A 15,920-nucleotide genomic window follows, 5' to 3' on the forward strand; every position below is an offset into this window, starting at 1 on the left:
CTGGCCATTATGCCCACATGATGGAAGCAGAATACACATGCACAGAAGAGGGACCCAGGTACTTTCAGATCTTAGCCAACATCAAGTGACACCATGCCACATCACACCAGTTCTGAGGTTTATGACATTAATCATATGTAAAGACTTGAGGAATGACAGACATACCCTTTTAGGTATGCTTACAAAATTTTATTCTTTCATTTTCCAAATCAGTAATTATTCTCACTTCTTGCCCTCCCTAACTATGCTGGTAGAAGAATACACACATAAGGCAGCCCCTTCAAAATTCTTAACTACAAATTTCACTCAAATGGAGCAAATTTCTGAGTAGTAATGATTGTGTCATCTCCCATAGCGATTTAGATATCAGACTACGCAGATTCTGAATGGGTTCTTCCTTCTTGGGAGTGTTAGAGCAGATTAGGTAAAATAATAAGATAGAGATCCTGGCAAGGACTCAGAGCCTGGATGAGCAATGCTGTCACTTGTGGAAATGAAAAGCACCTGGTTTAAAATTGTTGCACTCAGAATCATTGCATTATATGTCAGTTTTTTAAACTCGTCCTTATTAAGGACCTTTTAAGGGTCCTTAAAGGACCTTTACATGGTCCTTTTTAAAAAAGACACCCCAATTCTCCCTTTCAATTTCAACTTGGCTTTTCCTTGTCTTTTCATAATTAACTTGTTTTCAGGTCACTGTGTTTAGAATGGGTGCCGAAGGTCAGCAGGACATTGAGATGTCTATTTTAACTGCCCTGTTGAAAGGTAAGCTCTTAGGAAATAGCGACTCTTGGCCTCTTGGTGCTGGCCTAGCCTGGGGCTTTGCTCATGGCCAAGAAAACTCACTCTTCTCCTGCCAGGAATTGTGTCTATTAGTGATAGAATCCTGAGCCAGCCAGGCTGCCTAGAGTTATCTCAGTATGAAGCTATAGCAGTGTGACAAAGCTCACAATGGGTTTCCTGGGAAGGGGTGTTTTCTGTGTGTGCCGACGACCCGTGATGGGCTCAAGTCAGACCAGTTTCTATTTCTAACTGGTCAATTAATGATTTCCTCATAGCGGGTGGCCATGAACCATTTTTCATTGTTATCACTGCATCCCACAATGTTCTGTTCAATTTCTCCATCCTGCTCCTAATGACAGGTTGCAACCTGGGCACTCATGGGGTCGCTCCAGAACACACATTTCCTCCCTGCCTCTTGGCTACTCTGGGATGACGAGGAGGCAGGGATGAGAAAGGAGAATGTCACCAACGGGCCAGCTGCCTGGCAGTCCTGTGCTGGTCTCCCTGAAGTCCTGTGCAGCTGTTGCTCTTGGCCTGTACTCACCTTTGGCTTGAAGGGGCAGCATCCCTTGTCCTGGCCTGGCAGATGTCAGGGCAGTCCCAGGGCTCCTACCTTCTTGCAGATGAGGATCCTGGAGTCACCAGGTTCCTCTTCTGTCCTTTCCAGAGAGACTAAGCCACATAGGTATGGAAAGTGGTTGCCTCCAACCTACTTTCAGGCAACTTTGAGAATATGAAGTTCTTAGCTTTGGGGCCTGAGCAGTCACCCAGGGGTAAAAGAAAAAGCAGGAGTGCTTAATTCCAGGCTGGTGTGAGTCAACTTAGGGAAGCCCGTACTCACCACCTAGCACCTGTCAAACCAGGGCAGTCTACGCATGGAGTGAGAAAAGCTTCGTTTCTTCCTTTCCAGGAACAAATGCATCGGCTCCAGACCAGCTGAGTTTGGCACTGGCTTGGAACCGGGTCGACATAGCACGAAGCCAGATCTTTGTCTTTGGGCCCCACTGGCCGGTGAAACTAAGTGTTTTTCATTTCATACATTTTACCATGACTTTGTACAGATGATATATTAGTATGTTCTCCCTCATGACACAGATCTTAGGAAATTACCTGGGGTTTCTGATGATCCAATATGCAATCCATTAGGATTATTAGGAGATGTCACCATTTAACTTCAAAGAACCAGCAAGAAGAGCTACTAGCAGTAATTACAGATTCAAACCAGTGTTCTTGAAGAAATAAGCAGCAAATATTTTATCTTTGCCGGTGGAAGGTGGGATTTACTCTTTTCAAGAAAAAGAAGAAAGAAAATGCCCATTAAAATTAAATACGATGATTGCATTGATAGCATTTTTTTTTTAAATTCAGTTCCATGGTACCCTGGAGGCCTAGAGAATTCTGTGTGTGTGTGTGTGTGTGTGTGTATGGTCTTTGGGGCATGGGGTGTATGTGTCTGCGTGTAGCATGTGTGTGGGTATATGTTATGTTGTGTGGTGTGGTGTGTGACATACGTGTACGGTTCAATGTGTGTGTGTGTGTGGTATATATCTGTGGTATCTCTGTGTGTGTGCTATGTGTAATGTGTAAAAGGATGTTCATGTGTGTGATATGGTTGTCGGGCAGTGCAGGTGTGAGTATGTGTCATAAACAACTCTAGGCTTTCTTCTTTTTTAAAAAATATTTTATTTATTCATGAGAGACACAGAGAGAAAGAGAGAGAGAGGCAGAGACATAGGCAGAGAGAGAAGCAGTGAGAGAAGCAGGCTCCACACAGGGAGCCCGATGTGCGACTCCATCCTGGAACTCCAGGATCATGCCCTGGGCCAAAGGCAGGCACTCATCTGATGAGTCACCCAGGCGTCTCTAGGGTTTCTTCTTGATGGTTCCATTTTCATGCCAGCCTGTTTTCCTCTCATGAATGCAATACCTAAAGATACAAATTGGATTTTTAAAATCCTCTTCTGTTCCCTAAATTCTATTTCACTCTCTGGTCAGCTGCTCCCATTAAGTTCATTTTGTCTTTTTCTGTTGCAGATTCTGGCTTGTCCATCCCCATTTCCGAGTGAGGGATGAGACTTATTAATTAGTGTAGGAAGCCTACTTAGTCACTAAACAGTTTTGCTTTGCCATGTACAGATTAGAATAGACTAATGAGGTTCTAGATCTCTCTAGGCAGATCCTTCCAATTCTTTAGCAGCTCTTCCTCCAGTTTCTGCCTAGGGGTGAAGACTAGGAATGCAGTTATTCTGCACCTGCCTACTGGGGTAGTGGCATGGCACACAAGAAGGAATGAGTGGTCTCCTGCTCTGTAGACCGTCCTTCCACTAATCACCATGCTTTCCATCCAACGTTAAGTCTCATTCTTTAAAAAAATCTGGTTCCACCTCTACTGTTACCTCCACATTACTCCTTCTGGGTTCAGCTTCCTCTCCATGGTCAGCATTTTCAGACATGTGTTAATAGCTCTCTTCTGCCTCTTCTTGAAATAGATTTTTCTCTATCATAGTCTTTTGCTATCATTTCTGTGGGGAGAGAGGGTAAGCAGGAGATGTGTTCAAGACTGCAATCTAGAACCAAAATCCTTCTGTCTCCCCACAATGCAGTATATGGTCTCCAAAAATCTTCCTTTAATGGTTGAACCACTCAATTAATTATGTGGCTGTAAATATATAGTCTTTCTAGAATTCTTGACATAATATATAACTCACAGTAGGGAGGACTTGACAATGACAAGCAATGACAATGACTTTACATGACAAAGCAATCCTAGGTCTGATTTGTTATATTTTACTAGTCAGTATTCTTCTATCTATATTTTTTGTTAAGTACAAAAACAAAAACTGTCACAACAAAACTCTTTGTTAAAAGGTTTTGTTAAGAACATAACAACAAAAGGGGGGGGAGTAGTGTTTGATACGTACATATAACAAGGTAATTTATTTATACTAAGTCACAAAAACTTGGACTAACAATTTTTTAAAGAAATAGGCCAAACTCAGTATAAGCATCCAAGAACTAGGTTTGAGAACCTCTGCCCATTTTAAAGACAAAAATCTACAAACCTTAGGCAGCTTCACTGAGATTTCTGAAACAGAAAGAAATGTCTGCTTATTTTTCAGAATGAGAACCATTTATTTGGCTTCCCTCTGTAGGCAAGGGCTTGCCCTTAATGAAACGCATGAACTAAAATCTTATATTCAAATTAGAAATTGATAATAATGCCTGGTGCTTAGATCATACACTGAGCTTTACCCCATATGTTCACATACATGAGTATTACTGGATTAGCCTTCACAACTCTGAAATAGATCTGATTGTCCTTATTTTATAATGTAGAAAAAAAATTGATGCTCCCAAGAGGTTAAACATATTTTCCCAAGTCTACTTATCATACTTCTACATAGCATGTAGATCAGAGAAAAAGTCTCAAGAGAAATTTGTAAATATTTTTTGAAATGAAATTTTCATTTCATATATGAAAAGGAAAATACAACTTAACAAAATTTGTGGGATGCAGCAAAAGCAGTGCTTAGAGGGAAATTTCTAGCAGTAAATGCATATGTTAGAATAAAAATTAAAGCATAAATCAATAACACTGAACACAGGAAATCAATAGAAAAATCAACCAAAATCTAGTTATCCGAAAACATTAATAAAGTTAATAAGCTACTAGCCAAGCTAACTAAGAATACTAATATCAGAAATGAAAGAGGGAATATCACTACAGACCCCAAGGACATTAAAAAGATAATAAAGGAATATTATGAACAATATCCCCAGCAAGTGATTGTTTAACCTGTATGTGAGGTTGCAAAGAGGAATCTCCTCTCTTCAGACATGGTCCATGCCATCCCACATCCTTTTAAAAGAGTAGTGTCCACAAACTAACACCTTGTGCAGCTCAGAGTAGGACTGCCACCTGCCTTGTGCTAGAGCTACACTTCTGGTCATACAGCAATATGTAATCTTTCACTTGTACAAGTTTCTACCTGCAGAAATTCTCAAGAGTTTTATCATGCTCACACATAATAAACCACATCTTGCTGTTCTGAGGTTAGCTATTCTTGGGCCCAGGTGGACCTGGGTGGGAGACATCATTTCTTGTTACATCTTACCTTGCTAGATTTAGTCCATCATGTCAGCCTCTCAACATATTTAAAATTCCAAATACGTTACCCAATATACCTACCATATCACTTTCCTCTCAGCCTGCTCAAATGCTAAAGTGCCCTACTCTCTCTTTCCACCCTATTATACCTCTCTTATTATTTGTGATTCCTCCAGAATGGTCGTTTTCAAGGTATTTTAGTTAGAAGCTCTTAGTTAGTTGAGTAGAGTAACAACATAAATAGTAGATAAGAGCCAAGCCCACTCTATTGGCCACCTCCCCCCAGGTAGCCCCTGAAGTCCCTCCTCAAAATAAAGGGTGTATTGGCCCAGGTTAGAGGCTACCCCTCTAAGATTACCAACCATGTTCTTAGAATCCCAGGGTGTGGCCCTTGAAGGAAAAATGGATGAGCTTGTTTGAGCATCTAGGAGTTCTCTTATGATGCCTGACCACATCCACTCCATCTTTAATTCTCTCCAATGGTAAAGACAGAAGTTAAAATAGAGAAGGAGGAATTCTGCTCCTCTCATTCACTCAGCAGGAGCAAATGGTAGAACTGATCTCTTCTTTGGCTTTCTTGAACCAAACAAAACTTTTTAAAAAAAATCCATGTTTTTACTCATTCATTCACTCAACAAATGTTCACCAATCATCTCCTATGTGCCAGGCCACTATGCTAGATTCTGAAGACACAGAGGTGAATAAAACAGACCTACCATAGCCATTATAGAACTCTCTGCGTGGTGTTGGTGTGAACGTGGTGTGGGAGGGTGGGCAAGAAAAGGGAGGCAGACAAGAAACAGATAATCAGAAGAATAAATACCGGATTATAAATTGTAGTAATAAGAAGGAAAAATGCACATTTCCATGAGACATGTGGGGGATGGGAGGGCTACTTTTTATTGAGACACCAGGGAAGACCTTACTGGAAAAGTGGAACTAACACTGAGACCTAACAGGGGAATAGATGCTGGCTGGTGAAGACTGAGGGGTGAGCATCTTCCATACAGAGAGAAGAGCATGTAAAGGGCCTGGGGTGAGAAAGAATGGGACATTTCCAAATAATTATTTAAGAAGGAAAAAAGGTCAGAATGCAGAGTGAGAAGGGGTTGACTTGGGAGGAGGCTGCAAGCCAACCAGGACCGTGCATTACAGAGCACTACAGACCTGGTATAGGAGAAAAGGCTGGGACCAAGAGTTTGGGGGAACAGCTTAAGGGCTTGTCTTTTTGTGAGCAACAATAAATATTATCTCACACAGTGTCCGTGGGTCAGGAATTTGGGAGTGGCTCAGCTGGGTAGTTCTGGCTCAGGTGCTCTCATGAGATTATAATTAAGCTGTAGGCTTGGGCTGCAGTCATTTGAGGGCTTGACTGGGGCTGGAGGATCTACTTCAAGAGGGCTCACTAAATAGTCATCAAGTGGATGCTGCTTATTGACCTCAGTTTCTCCCCATTTGAACTCCCCACAGGGCTGCTTGAAGCTCTTCACAATAAGATGACTGGCAATTTTTGCTATTCCTTCTGGTCTTTCATACTTTGTTTCCTCAACTGCTGTATCATCCTGTTTCTGCTTTTTTCCCCAATCTCTTTATTGTGATAAAACACATTTAAAGAAAATTTACCACTTTAAACATTTTGAGGAGCACAGTTCAGGGGCACTAAGTGCATTCACATTGTAGTACAACCATCACTATCCATCTGCAGGACACTTCATCTTGTAAAACTAAAATTCTGTATCTGTGAAACAATAACTCCCCATTTCCTACTTTCCACCCCCCCAACCCCTGGCACCCCGTTCTACTTTCTGTTACTATGAGTTTGACCACTTTAAATATCTCTTACAAGTGAAATAATACAGTATTTATCCTTTTGTGACTGGCTCATTTCACTTAGCTTAAGATACTCAAGGTTCATTTTTATTTTGGCATGTGTTAGGATTTCCCTCCCTTTTAAGGCTTAATCACTGTATGTATAGACCACATTTTCTTACCCATTCATCCATCAATGGACACTTGGGTTGTTTCCACATTTTGGCTATTTTTAATAACACTGCTATGAACATGGGTGCACAAATACCTCTTTGAGACCCTGTTTTCAATTCTTTTGGATATATACCCAGAAACAGAATTGCTGGATCATATGATAATTCTATTTTTAATTTTTTAAGGAGCTGCCAAGCTTTTCCATGGCAGCTGCACCATTTTACATTTCCTCCAAAAGTGCACGAGAGTTCCAATTTTGCCACATTCTTGCCAACACTTGTTTTTGATAGGGGGTTGTCTCATTGTGATTTTGATTTGCATTTCTTTTTTTTAATGAAATTAAAGCTTTTATTTATTTATTCATGACAGAGAGAGAGAGAGAAAGAGAGAGAGAGACAGAGACACAGGCAGAGGGAGAGGGAGAGGGAGAGGGAGAGAAGCAGGGTCCATGCAGGGAACCTGATGTGGGACTCAATCCTGGGTCTCCAGGATCACACCCCGGCAGAAGGCGGTGCCAAACCACTGGGCACCGGGGCTGCCCAGATTTGCATTTCTTTGATGACTAATGATGTTGAGCATCTTTTCATGTACTTGGGCATTTGCAGATCTTCTTTTGAGAAATGCCTGTTCAAGTTATTTTGTTTTTTAATCAGTCTGGGTTTTGTTGTTGAGTGTAGGAGTTCTCTATAAATTCTAGATGTTAATCTCTTATCAGATATGTGATTTGCAAATATTCTCTTCATTAGGTGTGTTGCCTTTACTCTGTTGATACTGTCTTTGGATGCACAAATTGTTAATCTTGATAGAGTCCCATTTGCCTATTTTTTCTTTCACTGCCTCTGTTTTTGGCACCATATCCAAGAAGTTATGAAGCTTGACTTCATGAATCCAATCTCATGAAGCCTTGCCTTAGGCTTTCTTCCAAGAGTTTTGGAGTTTTAGCTTTTACATTTAGGTTTTTGATCCATTTTGGGTTAATTTTTATATACAATGTTAGTAGATAAGGATCCAGCTTCATTCTTTTGCATGTGAATGTCCAGTTTTCCCAGCACCATTTGTTGAATGCTGTGTTACTTTCTCACTGAGGATTTTATTTTTTTTTTTTTTTTTTTATTTATTTATTTTTTTTTATTGGTGTTCAATTTACTAACATACAGAATAACACCCACTGCCCGTCACCCATTCACTCCCACCCCCCGCCCTCCTCCCCTTCTACCACCCCTAGTTCGTTTCCCAGAGTTAGCAGTCTTTATGTTCTGTCACCCTTTCTGATATTTCCCACACATTTCTTCTCCCTTCCCTTATTTTCCCTTTCACTATTATTTATATTCCCCAAATGAATGAGAACATATAATGTTTGTCCTTCTCCGACTGACTTACTTCACTCAGCATAATACCCTCCAGTTCCATCCACGTTGAAGCAAATGGTGGGTATTTGTCATTTCTAATAGCTGAGTAATATTCCATTGTATACATAAACCACATCTTCTTTATCCATTCATCTTTCGTTGGACACCGAGGCTCCTTCCACAGTTTGGCTATCGTGGCCATTGCTGCTAGAAACATCGGGGTGCAGGTGTCCCAGCGTTTCATTGCATTTGTATCTTTGGGGTAAATCCCCAACAGTGCAATTGCTGGGTCGTAGGGCAGGTATATTTTTAACTGTTTGAGGAACCTCCACACAGTTTTCCACAGTGGCTGCACCAGTTCACATTCCCACCAACAGTGTAAGAGGGTTCCCTTTTCTCCACATCCTCTCCAACATTTGTTGTTTCCTGCCTTGTTAATTTTTCCCATTCTCACTGGTGTGAGGTGGTATCTCATTGTGGTTTTGATTTGTATTTCCCTGATGGCAAGTGATGCAGAGCATTTTCTCATGTGCATGTTGGCCATGTCTATGTCTTCTTCTGTGAGATTTCTGTTCATGTCTTTTGCCCATTTCATGATTGGATTGTTTGTTTCTTTGGTGTTGAGTTTAATAAGTTCTTTATAGATCTTGGAAACTAGCCCTTTATCTGATATGTCATTTGCAAATATCTTCTCCCATTCTGTAGGTTGTCTTTGAGTTTTGTTGACTGTATCCTTTGCTGTGCAAAAGCTTCTTATCTTGATGAAGTCCCAATAGTTCATTTTTGCTTTTGTTTCTTTTGCCTTCGTGGATGTATCTTGCAAGAAGTTACTATGGCCGAGTTCAAAAAGGGTGTTGCCTGTGTTCTTCTCTAGGATTTTGATGGAATCTTGTCTCACATTTAGATCTTTCATCCATTTTGAGTTTATCTTTGTGTATGGTGAAAGAGAGTGGTCTAGTTTCATTCTTCTGCATGTGGATGTCCAATTTTCCCAGCACCATTTATTGAAGAGACTGTCTTTCTTCCAATGGATAGTCTTTCCTCCTTTATCGAATATTAGTTGCCCATAAAGTTCAGGGTCCACTTCTGGATTCTCTATTCTGTTCCACTGATCTATGCGTCTGTTTTTGTGCCAGTACCACACTGTCTTGATGACCACAGCTTTGTAGTACAACCTGAAATCTGGCATTGTGATGCCCCCAGATATGGTTTTCTTTTTTAAAATTCCCCTGGCTATTCGGGGTCTTTTCTGATTCCACACAAATCTTAAAATAATTTGTTCTAACTCTCTGAAGAAAGTCCATGGTATTTTGATAGGGATTGCATTAAACGTGTATATTGCCCTGGGTAACATTGACATTTTCACAATATTAATTCTGCCAATCCATGAGCATGGAATATTTTTCCATCTCTTTGTGTCTTCCTCAATTTCTTTCAGAAGTGTTCTATAGTTTTGAGGGTATAGATCCTTTACATCTTTGGTGAGGTTTATTCCTAGGTATCTTATGCTTTTGGGTGCAATTGTAAATGGGATTGACTCCTTAATTTCTCTTTCTTCAGTCTCATTGTTAGTGTATAGAAATGCCACTGACTTCTGGGCATTGATTTTGTATCCTGCCACGCTACCGAATTGCTGTATGAGTTCTAGCAATCTTGGGGTGGAGACTTTTGGGTTTTCTATGTAGAGTATCATGTCATCGGCGAAGAGGGAGAGTTTGACTTCTTCTTTGCCAATTTGAATGCCTTTAATGTCTTTTTGTTGTCTGATTGCTGAGGCTAGGACTTCCAGTACTATGTTGAATAGCAGTGGTGAGAGTGGACATCCCTGTCTTGTTCCTGATCTTAGGGGAAAGGCTCCCAGTGCTTCCCCATTGAGAATGATATTTGCTGTGGGCTTTTCATAGATGGCTTTTAAGATGTCGAGGAATGTTCCCTCTATCCCTACACTCTGAAGAGTTTTGATCAGGAATGGATGCTGTATTTTGTCAAATGCTTTCTCTGCATCCAATGAGAGGATCATATGGTTCTTGGTTTTTCTCTTGCTGATATGATGAATCACATTGATTGTTTTACGGGTGTTGAACCAGCCTTGTGTCCCAGGGATAAATCCTACTTGGTCATGGTGAATAATTTTCTTAATGTACTGTTGGATCCTATTGGCCAGTATCTTGTTGAGAATTTTTGCATCCATGTTCATCAGGGATATTGGTCTGTAATTCTCCTTTTTGGCGGGGTCTTTGTCTGGCTTTGGAATTAAGGTGATGCTGGCTTCATAGAACGAATTTGGAAGTACTCCATCTCTTTCTATCTTTCCAAACAGCTTTAGGAGAATAGGTATGATTTCTTCTTTAAACGTTTGATAAAATTCTCCTGGGAAGCCATCTGGCCCTGGACTCTTGTGTCTTGGGAGGTTTTTGATGACTGCTTCAATTTCCTCCCTGGTTATTGGCCTGTTCAGGTTTTCTATTTCTTCCTGTTCCAGTTTTGGTAGTTTGTGGCTTTCCAGGAATGCGTCCATTTCTTCTAGATTGCCTAATTTATTGGCGTATAGCTGTTCATAATATGTTTTTAAAATCGTTTGTATTTCCTTGGTGTTGGTAGTGATCTCTCCTTTCTCATTCATGATTTTATTAATTTGAGTCTTCTCTCTCTTCTTTTTAATAAGGCTGGCTAATGGTTTATCTATCTTATTAATTCTTTCAAAGAACCAACTCCTGGTTCTGTTGATCTGTTCCACAGTTCTTCTGGTCTCGATTTCGTTGAGTTCTGCTCGAATCTTTATTAGCTCCCTTCTTCTCTTGGGTGTAGGATCTATTTGCTGTTTTTTCTCTAGCTCCTTTATGTGTAAGGTTAGCTTTTGTATTTGAGTTCTTTCCAGTTTTTGAATGGATGCTTGTATTGCGATGTATTTCCCCCTTAGGACTGCTTTTGCTGCATCCCAAAGATTTTGAACGGTTGTATCTTCATTCTCATTAGTTTCCATGAATCTTTTTAATTCTTCCTTAATTTCCTGGTTGACCCTTTTATCTTTTAGCAGGATGGTCCTTAACCTCCATGTGTTTGAGGTCCTTCCAAACTTCTTGTTGTGATTTAGTTCTAATTTCAAGGCATTATGGTCCGAGAATATGCAGGGGACAATCCCAATCTTTTGGTATCGGTTCAGACCCGATTTGTGACCCAATATGTGGTCTATTCTGGAGAAAGTTCCATGTGCGCTTGAGAAGAATGTGTATTCAGTTGAGTTTGGATGTAAAGTTCTGTAGATATCTGTGAAATCCATCTGGTCCAGTGTATCATTTAAAGCTCTCGTTTCTTTGGAGATGTTTTGCTTAGAAGACCTATCAAGTATAGAAAGAGCTAGATTGAAGTCACCAAGTATAAGTGTATTATTATCTAAGTATTTCTTCACTTTGGTTAATAATTGATTTATATATTTGGCAGCTCCCACATTCGGAGCATATATATTGAGGATTGTTAAGTCCTCTTGTTGAATAGATCCTTTAAGTATGATATAGTGTCCCTCTTCATCTCTCACTACAGTCTTTGGGGTAAATTTTAGTTTATCTGATATAAGGATGGCTACCCCTGCTTTCTTTTGAGGACCATTCGAATGGTAAATGGTTCTCCAACCTTTTATTTTCAGGCTGTAGGTGTCCTTCTGTCTAAAATGAGTCTCTTGTAGACAGCAAATAGATGGGTCCTGCTTTTTTATCCAGTCTGAAACCCTGCGCCTTTTGATGGGGTCATTAAGCCCGTTCACATTCAGAGTTACTATTGAGAGATATGAGTTTAGTGTCATCATGATATCTATTCAGTCTTTGTTTTTGTGGACTGTTCCACTGAACTTCTTCTTAAAGGGGAATTTTAAGAGGCCCCCTTAAAATTTCTTGCAGAGCTGGTTTGGAGGTCACATATTCTTTTAGTTGCTGCCTGTCTTGGAAGCTCTTTATCTCTCCTTCCATTTTGAATGAGAGCCTTGCTGGATAAAGTATTCTTGGTTGCATGTTCTTTTCATTTAGGACCCTGAATATATCCTGCCAGCCCTTTCTGGCCTGCCAGGTCTCTGTGGAGAGGTCTGCTGTTACCCTAATACTCCTCCCCATAAAAGTCAGGGATTTCTTGTCTCTTGCTGCTTTAAGGATCTTCTCCTTATCTTTGGAATTTGCAAGCTTCACAATTAAATGTCGAGGTGTTGAACGGTTTTTATTGATTTTAGGGGGGGATCTCTCTATTTCCTGGATCTGAATGCCTGTTTCCCTTCCCAGATTAGGAAAGTTTTCAGCTAGAATTTGTTCAAATACATATTCTGGCCCTCTGTCCCTTTCGGCGCCCTCGGGAACCCCAATTAAACGTAGGTTTTTCTTCCTCAGGCTGTCGTTTATTTCCCTTAATCTATCTTCATGGTCTTTTAATTGTTTGTCTCTTTTTTCCTCAGTTTCCCTCTTTGCTGTCAACTTGTCTTCTAGGTCACTCACTCGTTCTTCCACCTCGTTAACCCTCGTCGTTAGGACTTCTAGTTTGGATTGCATCTCATTCAATTGGTTTTTAATTTCTGCCTGATTAGCTCTAAATTCTGCAGTCATGAAGTCTCTTGAGTCCTTTATACTTTTTTCTAGAGCCACCAGTAGCTGTATAATAGTGCTTCTGAATTGGCTTTCTGACATTGAATTGTAATCCAGATTTTGTAACTCTGTGGGAGAGAGGACTGTTTCTGATTCTTTCTTTTGAGGTGAGGTTTTCCTTCTAGTCATTTTGCTCAGTGCAGAGTGGCCAAAAGCAAGTTGTATTGGGAAAAAGAGAAAAAGAGAGGAGAGAAAGAAGGAAAGAAAAGAGAAAGAGAAAAAAAAAGGGAAGAAAAAGAAAAAAAAACGAAAAAAAAAAAAAAAAAAAGAAGAAAAAGAGAAAGAAAAAGAAAGAAAAAAAGGGGGTGGGGGAAGGAAACAAATCAAAAAGCAAAACAAAACAAAAACAAAAACAAAAACAAAAACAAACAAACAAAAAAAGAACCACCGGGGAGTATCTTCTGATTCTGTGTTCTTTAAGTCCCTTGGCTTCTCCTGGAAGTTGTCAGTCTAGCTGGTGTTCTGGGGGAGGGGCCTGTTGTGCTGATTTTCAGGTGTTAGCAGTTGGGGGAGCTGCTGTGCCCCTGCCTGGTGCAGGACTCGGTGGGGGTTGTTTACCCCGTGAGGCCGCAGGAGGAACAGCCCCAGTGGCGGGGCAGCTCTGGAAACCTGGATTCAGCTCCGGCAGGAACTCCGTCTGCAGGGCCTGGAGGCTCCGGGGCGGGGCCGCTGATCTGCTCAGCTGGGGCAGGAGCGTCCTCGCTGTCCTGGGCCCTCCCGGCCTCTGCCTGTCCCGGGGGAGGCGGGATCCTGGGCTGTGTCCCGGCGCCCTGTGCTCCGGTGCCTGCGCTGGTGGATTCGCGCTCCCGGGCCGCGCAACCCCCTCCGCGGAGCTGCCGCCCGAGCCCCTCCGAGCTGCTCCTGGAACCGCGCAGCCCCCACCGCACGGAGCCTCTTCTTCTGCCCGAGCCCCTCCGAGCTGCTCCCGGGGCCCCGCAGCCCCCTCCGCGGAGCCGCCGCCCGAGCCCCTTCAGCTGCTCCGGGTCCCGCCGGGTCCCGCCGTGCGCGCTGCAGCCCTTAGGGAGCTCGGCGCACTCTCCTGGGCGCGCAGTTGCTGTTACTGTCCCAGAGAGCCCGAGGGCATCCCCGCCCTCCTGGGTCCTGCTCCAACTCCCCGCGAGCCCCTTTCCGCCCGGGAAGGTCGGTGCAGCTCCTGCGTCTCCGGGACGGGGCTCTCCTGTCCTGGGGACCCTCGCCCCGGCCTCAGCCCGGCTCCTCGCGGGGCCCCTCCCCCTTGGAGGCCTTTGTTCCTTTATTTCTTTTTCCCCGTCTTCCTACCTTGATAGATGCGCGAACTCTTCTCACTGTAGCATTCCAGCTGGTCTCTCTTTGAATCTCAGGCCGAATTCATAGATTTTCAGGATAATTTGAAGGTTTTCTAGGTAGTTTGGTGGAGACAGGTGATTTGGAGACCCTACTCCTCCGCCATCTTGCTCCTCCCCCCCCTCACTGAGGATTTTAATAGTCTTGTCTGCATGAGGAGTCAGCCAGGACACTCATCCATATGTCTGTGTTGACCAAGAATCATATAAATATGCATGGTGACCTCAATATAATCTCTGCCCTGCCCCACTTAAGGATGTCAAGCAGGAGAGTTACACGGTCGCATGTACATTTTTAGGATCATTCTGAATTTAACATAGAAAATATATTGGGTAGGTACAATGCCAGGTGGGAGGAGTCCTGTTAATAGGCTATTGAAGTAATTCAGGAGAAAGACATCACCTTGGGCTAGAGCAGAAGCAGAGGAGAAGTCAAGAATGGGACAGAATAAGGCCATATTTGGCAGGAAACATGACTGCACTTTGAGGCGGATTAATCATAGAGGAAGGCAGTGTGGGGAGTGAGATAACAACAATTACTTTCAATTCTCTGGTTCGCCACTTCACTGAATTAAAGGACACTGGAAGAGGAATAGGTTGGAGGGAATGGTTCTGAGTGAGGTTTTGGACATTATGAGCTGAAAGAGCCTTTGAGACATCCAAGTGGAGGTACTAACTTGGCAGCAGGAACTCTAGGGAGAAACATGGACTGAGACTAGAAAAGATAGGTCTTGTGCAAATACATGGAGACTGGCAGTGTGGGCCTCGATAAGGTTGCTGAGGGAGAGTACAGAAGAAAGGAAGGGGATTGAGGACAGAGCCCTAAAGAGCCTTAACATTTATAACCTGTGCTGAGAAGTAGAGGCCAGATAGGAAAACCAGAGCATGCAATGCCTGAGAAGCAGGGAGAAGAGGCTCAAGGATGAAGCAGGCAGCAGAAACAGATGTGCTAAGTGCCCAGCACAAGGAGGACTGAGAGACATCCATGAGGTAGCACCATAACAGTCATCCATGGCCACAGCCACAGCAATGGTCAGATGGGAAGAAGCAGCATGGAGTATGTGGAGCAGAGCGTGGGAAGGGAAAGGATGCAGTTCACCAGAAGAGCTTGGCCAGAGAATAGGACAAGTCTGGCAAGATAGCACAGAAGCTGGAGGAGTCAACTTTGTTTCCTTGTTGTTGTCGCTATCTGTACCAGGGCCATATCCAGCCCCTGCTCCATGTTCTCCATGTGACCAGAAGACAGGCCCAGGGGCCAGGTCCTATTTCTGTGCTCTCTCCCATTATCTGAGTGGAGCACATTCTTGGTCTTGACATGTCCAATCTGTCACCACATTGCATTCACTTCAGTAACACCCAGGAGGCCTTCTTTACCCACCAATAAGCTCAGTCACAGTTCTATCCAAACAGGCATCCTTGGGTATACCAGATACATCCATTGTCTCTGATCCCTTCATGATCATTTTCTCCTTTCTACATTAGCAACTGTCTTTGGTGCCTTTGAACCTACCTCTCAGCATCCCTTCCTTTGGGCAAAAACACACATGAATCAAAATGTCAACTCCTTTAAGTATATAAATGTGCTTCATCAAACCCATTAGTAACAGTGGTTCATGGTATCAGGGCCTCCTCCTGCTAGTGGCAGGCCAACAATGATTGAGTGTGTGTGTATGTGCGTGTGCGTGCATGCATGTGTGTACACGTATGCATGTTTGTGCATGGCTGCCTTGTGCTTATATGTGTGTACATATAT

The 15,920-nt window shown here is 42.5% G+C and overlaps 1 protein-coding gene across 1 annotated transcript in view; it reads left to right on the forward strand.

The window, feature by feature from the left end:
- TRPM1 (transient receptor potential cation channel subfamily M member 1) overlaps positions 1-15,920 on the forward strand; it is a 94,555-nt gene that overhangs the window by 23,591 nt on the left and 55,044 nt on the right. Inside the window, exons 9-10 of the mRNA XM_049108006.1 lie at positions 693-765; positions 1,694-1,794. Coding sequence (XP_048963963.1) covers positions 693-765; positions 1,694-1,794 — 174 coding nt within the window. The remainder of the gene's footprint in view (positions 1-692; positions 766-1,693; positions 1,795-15,920) is intronic.

This window comes from Canis lupus, chromosome 3, assembly GCF_003254725.2.
Source record: "Canis lupus dingo isolate Sandy chromosome 3, ASM325472v2, whole genome shotgun sequence".
NCBI classification, from domain to species: Eukaryota; Metazoa; Chordata; class Mammalia; order Carnivora; family Canidae; genus Canis; species Canis lupus.